The sequence below is a fragment of the Nematolebias whitei genome, chromosome 3 (genome assembly GCF_014905685.2).
Source record: "Nematolebias whitei isolate Nwh7 chromosome 3, NemWhi1, whole genome shotgun sequence".
Taxonomy (NCBI): Eukaryota; Metazoa; Chordata; class Actinopteri; order Cyprinodontiformes; family Rivulidae; genus Nematolebias; species Nematolebias whitei.
This window is the reverse complement of record NC_056500.1, coordinates 55,345,304-55,361,946: the sequence shown is the minus strand read 5'-3', so window position 1 is coordinate 55,361,946 and position 16,643 is coordinate 55,345,304. Positions and strand designations below refer to the sequence as shown.

General features: G+C 45.7%; 1 protein-coding gene across 1 annotated transcript in view; it reads left to right on the top strand.

The window, feature by feature from the left end:
• Positions 1-16,643, top strand: part of evi5b (ecotropic viral integration site 5b) — a 111,873-nt gene that overhangs the window by 19,431 nt on the left and 75,799 nt on the right. Inside the window, exon 2 of the mRNA XM_037675041.1 lies at positions 888-1,077. Within this exon, the coding sequence (XP_037530969.1) occupies positions 888-1,077 (190 nt within the window). The remainder of the gene's footprint in view (positions 1-887; positions 1,078-16,643) is intronic.

The following is a 16,643-nucleotide window of genomic DNA, read 5'->3' as shown; positions in this document are numbered from 1 at the left end:
CCCTGTTCTTTAAGGACCATGGCATCCCTGTTCTTTAAGGACCATGGTATCTCTGTTCTTTAAGGACCATGGTATCCCTGTTCTTTAAGGACCATGTTATCCCTGTTCTTTAAGGACCATGGTATCTCTGTTCTTTAAGGACCATGGTATCCCTGTTCTTTAAGGACCATGTTATCCCTGTTCTTTAAGGACCATGGTATCTCTGTTAATTGGTCAGCAAACTCTCCTGACCTTAACCTCATAGAAAATCTATGAGGTATTGTGAAGAGGAAGATGCAGGAAGATACACCAGACCCAACTATTCATAAGAGCTGAAGGCCACGATCAGAGCAACCTGGGCTCTCAGAACACCTGAGCAGTGACACAGACTGATCCACTCCATGCCACGCCTCATTGCTGCAGTAATCCAGGCAAAAGGAGCAACAACTAAGTACTGATGCTGTACATGCTCATACTTTTCATGTTCATACTTTTCATGTTCATACTTTTCATGTTCATACTTTTCATGTTCATACTTTTCAGTTGGACATTTCCAAAAAATCCTTTTTTAATTGGTCTTAAATAATATTCTAATTTTCTGATATACTGAGTTTTCATTAGTTGTCAGTTATAATAATCAACATTAAAATAAATAAACATTTGAAATATATCAGTATGTGTGTAATGAATGAATATAATCTACAAGTTTCACTTTTTGAATGGAATTACTGACATAAAGAAACTTTTATGAAATTCTAATTTTATGACCAGCACCTGTACATTCTGACAAATATATGTATTTTATTTTCTAGGTTGTGTGATAAATGCATTTTTCTCAAACTGGTAAAAGGTTATTATTGTTGCCCTGTTATTACAGCTTTTAAAATGTTGCTCTACCTTCATTTTAGGCTTCTGGAGACAGACAGCAAGTCACTGCGCTCCATGAATGGCTCCCGGCGAAACAGCGGCTCCTCCCTGGTGTCCAGCTCATCTGCCTCATCCAACCTCTCCCACCTGGAGGAGGACACGTGGATTCTGTGGGGAAGAATAGTTAATGAGTGGGAGGATGTGCGCAAGAAGAAGGAGAAGCAGCTAAAGGTGAGGATAGTTCCTGTGATAAGAACTGACCGTCACTTCAAAGGTTAAAGTATTATCTGAGCTGCGACTGCTGGAGAATTGTTGAAGACTTCAAGTTGTGAGGAAGTAGGCAAAAATTAAATTGCAGTCTTACCTAATTGAGTGTTTTTGGCCTGTCAGGCTTGGTTGTAGACTTCCTCTTTAATATATGCTTTGTGCACAGCCAGAGATCTGCATGGAATTCATTTTCACAGCCAGTTTATAAAAAAATCACAACTTATTTTATGTACACAGCTTGTAAAACTGCTCACTTTTCATTGCTCATTTCCACTCACGTTGAACACCTCAAGCATTTTTGAACCCACCTTGTCAGTTGTCCCCATGTTTTTAAACTGTCCCTTGTCACAGAGTGGAGCAGGGCAATTGGTAATACTGTCTGTCCATGTGTGCATGTTGTGAGCACGATAACTGGAAAAACAAATGAGGTACTCACTTCCATTTTAGTGTGTGGCTGCTTCTAGGCATAAGAAAGGTTCCTTTTGAAAATTGGGTTGACAAATCAAAATTCAAGATGGCTGTCGTCATAACTGTCTGTGTTGCGATCATAACTAGAAAAATAAGGAACGTGGCAACTTCCATTTTGATGTGTGGCTGTATCCAGGTGTAAAAAGAATCCTTATCAAAAATTTTTTATCCAAGTCAAAATCCAAGATGGCCACCAACTAGGGCTGGACCATATTATATTGTTCACGATAATACCAGTAAAAAAGCTTGCCCGGGAAAATAAATTATATCCTGATATGCTAATTTCATGACGTAAGTACGTCAGCATTTGTCCCGACCCGTTAACAGAACCGAGCGTGCCAAACTACCGAACCGAACTGCGTACCCCCCATCCACCTGTCGGTACTGGCGTAACGCTAATTAGCTGCACGCAACATTAGCTAGCTAAAATGCTACAAAACAAACAATGCGCGGCTCGGCTGCATTTCTCCATCCAGTTCTAAACTGCAGGTACAGTGAGGAAAATCAGTATTTGAACACCCTGCAACTTTGCAAGTCCTCCCACTTAGAAATCAAGGAGGGGTCTGAAATGTTCATCTCAGGTGCATGTCCACTGTGAGAGACATAATCTAAACAAAAAATCCGGAAATCACAATGTAGGATTTTTTTATAATTTGTTTGTGTGTTACTGCTGCAAATCAGTATTTGAACACCTGTGAAAATCAATGTTAATATTTGGTACAGTGGTCTTTGTTTGCAGTTACAGAGGTCAAAGGTTTCCTTTAGTTTTTCACCAGGTTCACTGCAGCAGAGATTTTGGCCCATTCCTCCACAGATCTTCTAGATTAGCCAGGTTTCTGGGCTGTCGCTGAGAAACATGGAGTTTGAGCTCCCTCCAAAGATTTTCTATAGGGTTTAGGTCTGGAGACTGGTTAGGACACTCCAGAACCTTGATGTGCTTCTTACAGAGCCACTCCTTGGTTCTCCTGGCTGTGTGCTTCGGGTCATTGTATTGTTGGAAGACCCAGCCACGATCCATCTTCAATGTTCTAACTAAGCTGCCGGTACAAACACACGCAGCTCAGCTGAGTCTCTTGAGGTCACAGTCCATGGAGCAAGAACAGAGTCAGGTGATCAGAGACGGAGCATCAGAGAATCATTCCTGCAGGAACAGAGGATGATGAAACTCCACCAGCTTCAGGGTCAGATGATCACCTTGTTACAAGTTCTGGAAGTTACAGCTCATTTAAAGGAAACATATATTTTATTGTATGTTACATTTATGTTCAACAGATCTTAAGCTTCATTTTATTTAGTCATTTTGGGAAACTGCACCTGCACTTTAGTTTTTGTGGTGGATTTATTTGATCTATATTTTGTGCAGACTTTCAATCTAAATAACAGAAGGATCATTTTTATTTTTTATTTTTATAATTTGAGACTGAGTACTTCACTAAATAAAGTAGTTTCAGTAAAATGAACCCTTATTGTTTTTTAGTTTTTATATAATACTGCAAAGCAACATGTTGTTAATTTTGTCAAATGAATAACTATGATTTTTTTTTTTGATTTTTTTTTTTTTTGTTATATCACTAAATTTATCATTATCGTCAGAATGCTCTGAAATATCACAATATTATATTTGAGCCATATCGCCCACCCCCATCACCAACATATATACAGTACTTATGTAAACCTGTCACCCCTTTCATTGGAGGAAATTGTGCCTGCTAGTATTTCAAGGTTCCTCAGTTGATTGGCTCCATCATTGCACCTGGTCGTGGATTAAGTGTCTCCCTCCGTTTGTCAGGATCCATCAATCTGCACTACCTGAGACAACAAATAAAGAAAATTGACCTCTGTTATGTTATGTTGTTTATTTGTCATATGCAGGTTAACACAAGGTTAACAGTACAATGAAATGTTCAGAATGAGAAGAACCGATTTAACTCGTTTAAAAAAAACAGCAACAAGAAATGCTAAAGCATGTAATAAGGGTACAAAATAAAGTACCAAACAGTGCAAAAGAAATATATTTACAAGATCCAAAATAAATATAGTAGACAACATGGTAGAATATAACGGTGCAAGTAGGATGAATTAGTATAAATAAGTTCTTTTCTACTCTAATCTTGTACCAAAAACATTAAGGTTTACTTGCATTCCCTGTTCAATTCCATCCATCCATCCATCCATGGATGGACGGATTGGTGTGATTACACTTGGAGTATTTGAGTTCTTCAGCTTATTGGAGGTGAGCCCTGAGGGCATTCTTGGTTCTGTCAGGTGCTCAGCTGGTGGCAGGTAGGGAGTTAGACTGAGATGTTACATCTGTCCGGCGGTAACAATTCAATTCAATTCAATTCAATTCAAAAATACTTTATTAATCCCAAAGGGAAATTATTTGTTGTTGTAACTCGTTATCCTCATTTCATTAAGAAATGTTATAGATACTGATGGCTGTAGGCAGGATGGATTACTTGTAAAGGTCCATCCCTCAGTGGATCCTAAGAAACTGGCTGCAGATGCCGTCTGCTCCGTCCACCCAGACTCGGCTGGCCTCTTGGTTCCCCTGGACTGTAGGACCGCTTGAATGCTGGGCAGAACTCCTCCCAGAGCGATGGCCACTCCTCCCAGCAGTCTGCCGAGCTCCTCATAGCTGCGGACAGCCGATTGTAGGTGCTGAGGGACGATCCTGTCCTTCCGCTGTCATGAGCCGTGTTTCCTGCTAGTTCCAGGATCTCAGTGGTCAGGCACTCGAGCACAGCTAGCAGGTAGATGAGAATGCGTCCATAGAACATCCTTTTCAACTCATTTGAGAGTTGGGGCCATAGTTGAGATATTATTTGATCATTTGAGATGCTAATCAGCTGCTGTTGTTGTAGAAAACTGCCTTGTTGCCATGGTTACGCATCATAACAAATGTCCAAAACTAAAAGAGTTTCAGTAAAAATCCTTCCAGCTGCACAGCATCAGATACCAGAGGAAACAATCATCCAAAAAATGTGATTTACATCCAGAAAAAGAGGAATTAAAGTTTCCAAAAGCAAAATCTCAGAATGAAAGTAACAGAGCTGCTCCAACATGCAGCCACCTGGAGCGGCACAATTCTAGAACGCAGGCCTCATGACTGCTGTACCCCAGTAAAATTACATTTCAGAAACATGCACATGGTGGTTTGCTCATGTAGTTTTCAGGGTTTCTGTGGAGTATTAAAATGTCTTAAATTTATAAATCTCAATTTTAGACTTTAAAACGTCTTAAATATGTCAATATTTTACTATTTAAATTTTTATTTATGAACATTTGTGTATTCAATCATTTCTTCCATCTTTTTCCTTTCTATTTTGTAAAGTTAATGCACTGTCAACATTGATTGGTTCTGTGTTGTAGTTCTGTTTGAGGATTTCAGGTGTAACAAAACTACATGTCCCATCATGCAGTAAGGCTCTCTCTCAAAAATAGTTTATTTACAGACATTCAGCCTTCCCTGCAAGAGTATCCCGTTACTTTGCACCTGAAACGTTGGTTACGTACTGTAACCCCAGATTCTATGAATATAGGCTTCGCCCTTTAAGGCTGTCGCTGATGGTTTATCCCGTTATGCGCAAGCATAAGCACGGAAAAAATTAGTCCACGCCCACCTGCTGTGTGGGCCCCACCCGATCCGTATAAATTACATTAAGAGCGGGTAATCTGCTCCCAAATAGCTTATTTTTTTCTTCAGCTATTCAGGAACCAGTGAGGCCCGACGCTTAAAGGGCTACGCCTATACTCATAGAATCTGGGGTTACAGTACGTAACCAACGTTCTATGTCATATAGGCTTCGCCCTTTAAGACTGTCGCTGATGGGTTAAGGGCGAAGCGGATGTGGTCCTCGCCTCACTGGGTCCATTCGAACACAGTAAGAAGCGGAAGCTTGCCCAGAAAAAACGTCTTGTCACTCAGCTCCCCGTGTGCATAACTACGCATCGCGTAATTGTGTGCCATGCACAGACGCATGTTGTGTAACTATGCGTTCTGACAAAGCATGAACGCCCCGGAAAACTTTCAACGGGGAGAAGAAGTTGAAAAGGGGGGGGGGGGGGCATGAACCAACTGGTTCATGGCTGAACAGTATAAACAGATTAATCTCAATGAACTGATTATTGATCAAATGAACTGATTGGTAACAATAATCATGAACTGATTAGTGACAATAGAACCAAAATCACAGACACAACTTGTGGCTGATAACAACATCTCACACTGTGAAACATGCAGACAGATGTGAGCTTAAACAGAGTTCCATGAAAACAACAATATTCATTCTGTTAGAGCACTAAGGACAGAATGTGTCTTGGAACGAGCCGTTACATCACGTAGGTAAAAGCGAATAAATGAGCAGGGTGTTGACCATGCAGCCACAGTGCAAATGTCCTGCATTGACATACCATTATGCAGAGCAGTCGAAGATGCGATACCCCTGGTCGAGTGTGCTTTGAGGTTGACAGGAGGCTCTAAATCTGATGCTCTGTAGGCTTCAGAAATGGCCTCACACAGCCAGTGTGACAAGCGCTGGGTGGATAACGGGCGACCTGCAGATGCATCTCTATAATGCACAAACAATTGAGTTTGACGCATTGCAGCTGTGCGCGCTATGTAACACGTCAACGCCCGCACCGGACAGAGAAGATGAAAAGATGCTTCTTCTTCTGATCTGTGGGGGGGACGGAAAAATCCCTCCAACGATATCTGTCTTGATTTAAAAGAGCTCGTGATGTTTTTAGGCATAAAAGCTGGGTTTGGTCTTAAATCAGCTGAACTACCGTCAGCCTGGATTCTGAGACATGACGGAGCGGCAGAGAGGGCAGATAAATCACTCACCCTCTTAGCGGATGTTAAAGCCAGCAGCAGGGCTGTTTTAAGAGACAAGAATTTAAGTGAAACCTGATCCAGAGGCTCAAATGGGGCTTTGATCAGGGCTCGCAGGACCAGCGTTAAATCCCACTGTGGAACGAGTGGGCGTGAAACCGGCCTATGTCTTTGTACCCCTTTTAGAAACCGCTTCATCAGCGGGTGATTAAAAGCTGTTCTGTCTCCGAACCCTTCGTGGCAGGAAGAGATGGCTGCAGCGTACGTTTTAATCGTGCTGAATGCCAACTTCCTATCCATCAGCTGTTGAAGAAAAGACAACACGCCGCCTAATGGGCATGAAGTGGCCTCTAAACCTTTCTCTGTACACCAGCGCTGAAAGGCCGTCCACTTTGATGTGTACAGAGCTGTGGTAGATGCAGCGCGTGAATCTTGAATTGTGCGCACTACCTCCTGAGGGAGATCCATCCTCTCTAAGCGGGACCGCTCAGCGGCCAGACCCACAGGTGCTGGCCTATTTCTGGGTAACTCCTGATCGCTCCTCCTGCTTGAAGGAGAGCATCTTCCCTCCACGGCAGTTTCCACGGACGACCCGACAACAGACGTTGCAGGACTGGGAACCATGGTGCGTTCATGCGCTCGGGAGCTACCAGGAGAGCTGTCAATCCCTCCTCCTGAACTCGGTTCAGGAACCGTAAAATCAGAGGAGGTGGGGGGAACGCGTACAGAAGCGTTTTGGGCCACGGGCTGTGAGCAAATGCATCCACCCCCAGCGGTGGATCGTCTCGCGGGCTCAGGGAAAACCATAATTGGCACTGAGCGTTCTCTCGTGTCGCAAACAGGTCCACAGCTGCTTTGCCAAACTTCTGCCATGTCTGAAACATCAGGTCTGGATGGAGGGTCCAGTCCGCGTGACGTGGGCCGCCCCTGGACATCACATCTGCTCCTCTGTTCAGAACACCGGGTATGTAAACCGCTCTGATGGAGAGCAGGTTTCGGTGAGCCCAACACAGTAGCTTTCGCGCAATGTGTAGCATCTGGGCTGAACGCACACCCCCCTGTCGGTTTATGTACGCAGCCGTCACCATGTTGTCTGTGTGAATCAACACGTGTTGATTCTGTAGCACGGGAGCAAAGTGTTGAATCACATTCAGCACTGTGCGACACTCCAAAACATTGATGTGGGCTGATGTGTGGTGGGGCCACCACGCCCCTACTGCTTGAGATAGGCATGTCCCCCCCCCCCCAGCCTGACAGCGACGCGTCCGTGAAGACTGACACGTGTGACGTGGGTCTGCTGACGGGGACTCCCTCTGATAGAACCAGGGTGTTTCCCCAGTGTCGGAGGTCTGCTCTCACAGAGGGAGGGACAGTGATCATCCGTCTTTTGTGTTTTACTGGATCCACACGCAGACGCGCAAACCACCTCTGGAGGCGTCTCATGTGTAACAAGCCCAGCGGAACCACTGTGTGAGCTGATGACATCATTCCCAACAGCTTCATGACGGAGACGGCTGTTATCACTTTGCCAGGTCTTACGTGGCGGAGTTGACTTTTTAGAGTGTCGATTCTCGTTTGTGATAAGCGAGCCTTCATGGTAATTGAATTTAATTCCACTCCCAGATAAACAATTGTCTGGGCCGGGAAAATCGAGCTTTTCTTCCAATTTATGGCGAAGCCCAGATTTAACAGGTGTGATGCCAACACCTGAGCCTGCATCAGCGCTTCCTGTCTGGAGTGTGACAGGAGCAGCAGGTCGTCCAGGTAAAACAAAACTCTCATCCCTGCTCTGTGCAGCGGGTGCAGGGCTGTCTCCACACACTTTGAGAATGTACGAGGCGCAAGGGAATACCCGAAAGGCAGCCTGTTGTACTGATACTTCATCCCCTGAAAGGCGAAACGCAGAAATTTCCTGTGTTTTGGGATGATCGGTATGTGAAAATAAGCATCTTTTAGATCGATGGAAACAAACCAGTCGTTTCTCTGGATGTTGTCCAACAGCTGTCTGTTTGTCAACATGTGAAACGGTCTGTTCATGATCGCTTTGTTGAAAGCTGACAGATCCAGAATCGGTCTCATCCCTCCGGTCCTTTTGGGGACCAGGAAGTAGCGTGAGTAAAACCCTGTGTTTTCCTCTTCGTTGGGAACTCTTGAGATTACGCCTTTTATCAGAAGCTCCTGAACTTCTGCATTTAAGGCTGAGATTTGGTCTGGTGATGACAGGACCGTCTCTATAACTCCTCCGAACGGAGGGGGTCGGGTTGCAAATTGTAGCGTGTAACCCTTGCATAACACTCTGTCCATCCATCTGTCCGGCGAGCAGGTTTTTCGCCACTCTGCGTAACGTTCGTGGAATGGACGTGCGTTTAAATGATGCGCCGTGTTTTGGACGGATGTCATCCAATCCTCCGCCTCGACCGCCGTCATGCGTCGCGGAAATGTTTTCCGCGTGACCCAAGGCGAGGCTTCCTCGAAAGGGCTGTTCTGCACGCGCCCGTGCGCTGTGTCTGGATCGCGGACCAACCTTCATGTCTGGGCGGGGCGGTGTGTGCTGAGGCGAAGCGTGTGCCAGCTGATGACGTCGTGAGGCTGCACGTTTAACGTCGCTGTGCGAACGTTGAGAGGCGGGGGGCGTGACTTCATCAACGCCGTGCTGTCGAAGTGAAGGTTGTGAGCCCCGCGGGAGCGCACGTTTCCTCTGGAGGGACGCGCGCCGCTCTCGCTGGGGGCGGGGCTCGTCACTGGATTCGTTCAGCTGTCTCACGCTTATGCCGCCGTGAGCTGCCGATCGCTGAGACGCGGTGGATGACGGCCGCTCGCGTTTGCTCAGGAGAGGCGTGTGTTGTTTTCGCTGAGAGCGGGGACCTCCACCGGACCCGGCCTGCGGTCCCACATTTATACCGATGTGAGCCGGTGAGTTCCGGGCAGCTGTGCGTGCATCATCAACACAGCGCCGTTTGGATGGGGGCTGCTTGCCTCGCTCGGGTGCGCGTTTAACACCGCTTGGGTGGTGATCGTGCGGGTCTGATTGACAACAAGTTATTTCGCTTACCGTGGTGTCGCGTGAGCGTCTGAACATGTGTTGGAGCGACGGTGGGTTTAAAAAACCTTTACATAAGGACACCGGCTCTCTATGTGTGGAGGATGTGTGTGTAGCAGCTGTGAGCTCATCCGAACTTACAGACTGGCTAAAAACAGGCACTTTGATCATTGAAAAATCATTTATTTCAATTCCTGTGTCATTTATACACACATCCTCCGCAGACTGTCATTTCTTAAATCTTCTCCCCCGTGAGCTCTGCGATTTGTTTGCCCCGAGCGCCGTCTGCAGGCGATCTCTGGGGAAACGCTGAAGTGCAGGTTGCCGGAAGGAGGGGGGGTGGTCTCTGACAGGCGGGGCTGGTGGTGGAGCTGAGCGAGACGAAGCTGCTGCTGCCGTGGAGCGCCGATGTTTCTGCCTCTGCTCTCGACGATCTCTCCAGCGGGCTGGGGGACGGAATGAGCCGCGCAGCTTGATGAGATGGCGCACAGCTTCCGACATCTCCTCCGACTGCTTCGAGTTCGCCAGCATGGTCTTTAAACTGCTTCCGAACAGCGCGTCCGATGTGATGGGGCCCTCCATCAAGTCCTTGTGCAGCTTTTCCGGCAGCAAGGGAGAGTGACGAAGCCAGGTGGAACGTTGGATTACCGTCATCCACGCTGCAATCCTCGACAGGCACACCGTGGAAGCGGCGCACATGTTGAGGATGGCGTCTGCCGATTTACACAGGGAGCTCTTTGTCTCCTCCGGCAGGTCTGAGGCCTCCAGCCTCTTCGACATGCTAAATGCTAGCAGCGCCACGTTGTTGCTAGCTGCAGCCGCCTGAAAAGCACACTGGTGGGCTCTGTTGGAGAGCGCGGTCACCGCCTGGTCGTGTTTCCCCGGAGGGACGGGACGCTTCTCCAACCTGGACAGCTTTGCTCCGAAGGCTTCCGCAAGGCTTGGCTCAAGGGGGGGTACCGAGGGATAACCCCGTTCGGTGAATCCCTCCACTCTGGTGATGGGGGCGTAAGTGGAGACGGGCGCCCTTAACCTACCAGGACCGGCTGCGGCCTCGTTCCAGTACGATGTCACCGCTGGAAAACGAGGCCAAATGGGATCAGGACGGCGAGCCGGCGTGGAGCCAAACCTTCCCGCAAGATCATCCGATCTGAGCGGGGGGGGGGGGGGGTGTGAGGGGACGGGGAGCCCCTTTACGTTAGCAGCTTCCCAGATAATGGCGGGCAGCTCCGAGAGGAGCGCGCCGACGGCAGGGAGCGGTGTGGTCGTTGAAGCGGGAAACTCCAGGGGAGTCGAGCATCCGCTCGGCCTCCCTCTTTCCAACACTGCGCTCCCCGGGAGGGAACGAGCGTCGGGGCTGCTGCTAACGTCACCGGTCCCAGAGGAATCATCCGATTCACTCCGAGAGCCGGCGTCGAAGAAATCCATGGCGTCGTCCAGCGAGCAGTCTCCCGCCATGGACAGGCAGTCCTCGATGGTAGCCTTAAACAAGGCTGCTCTCCTCTGCCTTTCCTCCGGTGGAAGTTCGTCACAGAGGCGGCAGGAGGAAGCGCGGGCGACGTGGCGGGGACCCAGGCATCCATTTTTCGCAGGTGTCGTGCCGGTCGAAGCTGAGCAAGTATCCGGTCTTGCAGGAGGGACACAAGCGGATGGTGCTGGAGCTGGACATCTCGATGAAAAGGTCAGTTGTTCTATTATATTAGCTTGCTGAAGAAAAATGGGAGCAGATTACCCGCTCTTAATGTAATTTATACGGATCGGGTGGGGCCCACACAGCAGGTGGGCGTGGACTAATTTTTTCAGTATGATGCTTGCGCATAACGGGATAAACCTTCAGCGACAGCCTTAAAGGGCGAAGCCTATATGACATAGAACTAGTTTGTTTTAATTGTTAATGATTGGGATTGAATTTTAATGGATTTCAGTTGAGTTTAATCTTTTTTAAACTGACTCGTTTTTTATATCTCATGGAAGTCTTGAATTTGAAGTATAGTTGTCTTTAGAGGTAAACCCATTTCTCATCAAACGGTATCACTCTTTTTTTAATCAAACAGGCCACAGCAGGTAAAATTCAACTCTATGTACTCAAATACTGCATTAGGTATTACTGGAGTACTGTGGCCAGCAGATGCAAACGGCTAAACACTGCAACCGGTGATACATGCCGTAACCACATGAATGATACAAACTCCTAAACAAAAAAACAAATGCAACAGAAAAACGCTGCAAAAGAAAAAATATGAAATCACAGAAAACAGACAAAAGAAAAAACATACAATCAGCAAACCAAATGCAAAATAAAAATGCTGCAAATACCTAAAACACTAGAAAACCCAAACAATTTAAAGTAAGAAACGCTGCATATGTACTTCTCAAAATGGAAGTGCATCAGACCGGTAGGGAGACTCGACCACCAAATCCTATAGGATCACATTTTTAGTATGTAAGAATATGTAAATGGTAAATGGTAAATGGACTGTACTTATATAACACCTTTCTATCTTATTTCAAGATACTCAAAGCTCTTTACAATCTGTGCCTCATTTACCCATTCATGCAGCTCTATACTAGATCTCTACAAAGATAATTGAACAAATCATTCTAAAGAGAATAATCAGTGCTTTTAGATCACATTCATACACTGATGGGACACACATCAGAGGCTATGAGGGGTTCAGTGTCTTGCCCAGGGACACTTCAACATGTGACTGCTGGTGGACTCGAATCCCCAACTCTCGCATTGGAGTACGACTGTTCTAACCACTCAGCCACAGCCGTCTCTAATATATAAAATCTCTCAACTAAAGAAGTTAGAGAATGCACCAGTGTCTGCATTTTCTCCTCTGACGTGTTCGGAGTCGGCAAGAATATTATGTTTATTTTTTACAGATCAACTATCGAGTCAGTGTTAAGATAAGAGCCTGACCAATATATCGGTAGGGCTGATATTTTAGACTGATATAGACCTTGGAGACATATCATTATCGGTGACAATTGGCCCAGTATGTGCCAAAGAAACACTTCTAATTTTAACCCCTAAAATGATGGGAACCAGCCATAATTGTACAATGTATCCAGCAGAGGGCGCATAAAGACTCATGGCTGTTCACTTTGAGTTTCACTTTCAACACAGCCGAAGCAGCGAGCAATACTGTGTAGCATATTTTGCTGAATTGAGCATGGCAAGTTTATCTGTAAAATAAAAATTGTAAAAACTACAGTAATTAATTCTCTAAAGTCCTCCAACCCGCTTGTCATTAGCTACATGCCTCTCAAGTTAGCAATCTAACGTTTATAAAACCTAGCATAGGCTGTTGCCTTGTAAAACTTTATCCAGAACAATAAATTTAACCTGTGGGGGGGTTACTCCGGGAGTATGGGGTACCATGCCCTTTGATACAGGCTGTTAGGTCCCTGTACAACCGTGTTAGAGCTTGGTCCGCATTGCCGCCAGTAAGTTGGGCTCATTCCCAGTGAGAGTTGGACTCCACCAAGGTGCCCTTTGTCACTGATTCTGTTCATAACGTTCATGGACATAATTTCTAGGTGCAGCCAAGGTGTAGAGGGGACCCGTTTTGGTGGCCTTAGGATCGCTGCTCTGTTTTTTGCAGCTGATGTGGTCCTATTGGCTTCATCAGGTTGTGATCTACAGCCTTCGCTGGAGCGGTTCGCAACTGAATGTGATGCGGCTGGGATGAGGATCAGTTCCTCCAAATCCGAGGCCATGGTCTTGAGCCGGAAAAGGGTAGAGTGCCCTCTCCGGGTCAGGGAGGAGGTCCTGCCCCAAGTAGAAGAGTTTAAGTATCTTGGGATCTTGTTCACGAATGAGGGAAAAATGGAGCGTGAGATCAATAGGCGGATAGGTGCAGCGTCTGCAGTGAAGCAGGCGCTGTACAGGTCTGTCGTGTTGAAGAGAGAGCTGAGTCAAAAGGCGAAGCTCTCAATTTATCGATCCAGCTACGTTTCTGCCCTCATCTATGGACATGAGCTTTGGGTGGTGACCGAAAGAACGAGATCACGGATACAGGCGGCCGAAATGAGTTTTCTCCGCAGGGTGTCTGAGCTCTCCCTTAGAGATAGGGTGAGAAGCTTGATCATCCGGGAGGGACTCAGAGTAGAGCTGCTGCCTCTCCACATCGAGAGGAGCCAGTTGAGGTGGCTCGGGCATCTGTTTAGGATGCCTCCTGGATGCCTCCCTGGTGTGGTTTTGCGGACACGTCCCACCAGTGAAGAGACCCAGAGGAAGACCCAGGACACGCTGGAGGGACTATGTTTCTCGGCTGGCCTGGGAACGCCTCGGGATTCCCCCGGAGGAGCTGGCCCAAGTGGCTGGGGAGAGGGAAGTCTGGACCTCCCTACTTAGGCTGCTACCCCCCGACCCGACCCCGGATAAGTGGAAGAAAATGGATGGATTGATGGATGGAGGTAAAATATATCAGTGTTAGTAACGTTATCTTTGCCGTCCTCAATAAAATGCATCGTTTGGAATCTTTACTTCTCTACAAAGAAAACTAAACTCTGCTGCAGTCAATATTCTAATTAGGCCTTCACCATACGTGACTGACTGTTTAAACGATGAACAGGGAAGGACGTTACTTTTTTTGATTTATATTTTTGTAACACACTTGATAACTTCATGGTAGGGATGGGGCCGATCCGATCCAGTATTGGTATCGGCTTCTGATACCAGCAAAATTTATGTATCAGATTTTCCGATCCATCTGCCAATATTTCTGATCCATGATGCATGTTGGCTTCAAACTATGGAATGGATTTCCTGAACGGCGGCGTGTCTCATGAGCCCAGAGTAATAAGACCCGCCTCACATTCAGGAAATCCAGCTCATAGTTTGCAGCCAGCTACAACGTGAGGGCTGAGTTAGCAGCACTGTGGCTAACAGCTAACAAACTTTTCATCTAAACATGTCCGCTGTGTGGAAGAATTTTACAGTAAACACCACAAAACAAGACAGCAACCTGCAATGTCTGCAGAGCCATAGCGCCACATTAAACCACGTTAAAGTTAGTTTTACGATGGACATTCAAGCTCCGTGGCTTCAGCGGGGCGCTGCTCTTGCTGAATCTGAAAGAGGCGACTCGACACCGGCCAGCCGCGTCCAATCTGCCCCGCTCAGTCTGCCCGTCTCTGAGGAGGGACAGACTGAGCGCGGCTGCCCCAAATCAGGCTGCTTGCTTCGGATTGAACAAGAAGAAGATGTCGCTGAAACCACGGAACTCTAATGTTTACAGAGAAGTTGCTAAACTTCATCATAATTAATGACCACCCACTATCAGTTGTAGAAAACGAAGGATTTCTCAGTTTGATACTTGCAGCCAAGATATAGTTTACCCTCCAGGAGATATTTATCAGTACAACAGTAGACAATCATAAAAAAAACATATGATTTGAAAATTATATTAAAAACAAAAACAGCTACATTATAAAGTGATGTAAAATACTAAAACTGGAACATATCTGTTGGTTTATACCATGAACTTAGCAGATGTTTAAAGCCATTTAACATTTAATTTAATTTAATTCATTTATTCATTCATTTAAATGAAACAAAATTAAAAAAAAAATCATCAAAAAGAAAACATTGAATGAAAAAAGTGAGAAAGAAGAAAACATTCTTATATCTGCTCCTTATAAAATATAAAACAACTTTAAACAATCACTTAAATTAATCACTTTAATATCCACTTTAAAGCTAGGAATAAAAAGAAACATGTTTTGTGTTAGCAGAATTTAATTCTAACTTTAAAACTTATCTAACATTAATACAACTTACCTCAAGTTGCCTTTTTGGACATGCATGCATATATTTGTACAAATTGTACTTGAGAGCAGATTATTACAGCCTCATATAAAATCTATGATCATGATATCGGAACTGGATCGGTATCGGCCGATACTCAGATCTAGGTATCGGGATTGGATCGGAAGTATAAAAAGTGGATCGGTTCATCCCTACTTCATGGTGAATAGTGGAGGATAGAAAATGTGAATGCACATAAGGAAGACTGTTTCAAGACTTCAAGTGTTGAAACAGATTTAAAAGTAGCTCTTTACATAGATTCTTGGGAGTGGACAAAGCTAAAAAATTTTCATCCAATATATCGATGATCTACGGCTGCATTCCCCTCCCAATATCTGTATAGAAGATAGCCAAAATGTCCATATCAGTCAGGCTCTAATTAAGATATAGCATTGGCTGTTGGTTTGGCTATTTGACCATAAATTCATAGGCTCAGATATTAAATCTGCTGAAGACAACAGGTAAAATCATGGGTGCAGCTACACCTCTAACTTTCTAAGGTTGTTTTCACACCTGATAGTCTGGTAGACTCGGTTCGGTTCGGGACCAATATTCATAACATTTTGTTTACATTTGAGCTGGTGCGTTTGCATTCACACTGCACTGTGCAGTCGAGTCAACCTGTTGAACCAACCTGTTCCCCCGCTCGCCTGTGGGGGCGCTGCACCAAGAACTACTGAAAGAAACGACACAAAAACCTCTGAAGACACGTCTTCTTCTTCTTCTGTAAATAAAAATAAAAACAAAGTGGCATCAAGTTTTAGCAGTTTCAGGAGTTATATTTTGTCATTTTTCAAAAATGGACTTAGCATGAGCAGAAGATGAGACAGAAGACCATGGAGAATATTGTTTTTCACACAAGGCAGCTGACGGCTCCATATAAGGTCAGAGAAATGCATGTTTGTTTGTCCTGCGGAGCGGGTCCGGTCTGTTTACATTCACACTGTACTGGAACCGCGCTGGAGTTCGCTTCTACCGGACCGAGACCTAGGTTTTAGCCCGGGCCAGAGTTCACCTTTTTGTTCCATGACAGAGTTCGATGGCGCGTTCACACCTCCCTAAACAAACCGGACTTTCTATGAAAACGAGCTAGAGTTTGATTAAAGTGGACTAAACAGGGCTGGTGTGAATGCAACTTAAGACTGGTTTGAGCAGACGGCTCTCTAACAGGCAGACAGTGTCTTGTCTGATGCCCCTCACGTTCTGCACTCAAAATACAGTATGTTTTACTGATCTCAGGGTTCCTTTATGTAAATAAAACAGCTACAAGAACTCTTTCTCCCTCTTTCAGTGAAGCTCATCAGTGAGGGGATGACTTAGGACAAACTGAGAGAGACAGGGAATTTATGTAGGCAACTGTGTGAGTATGA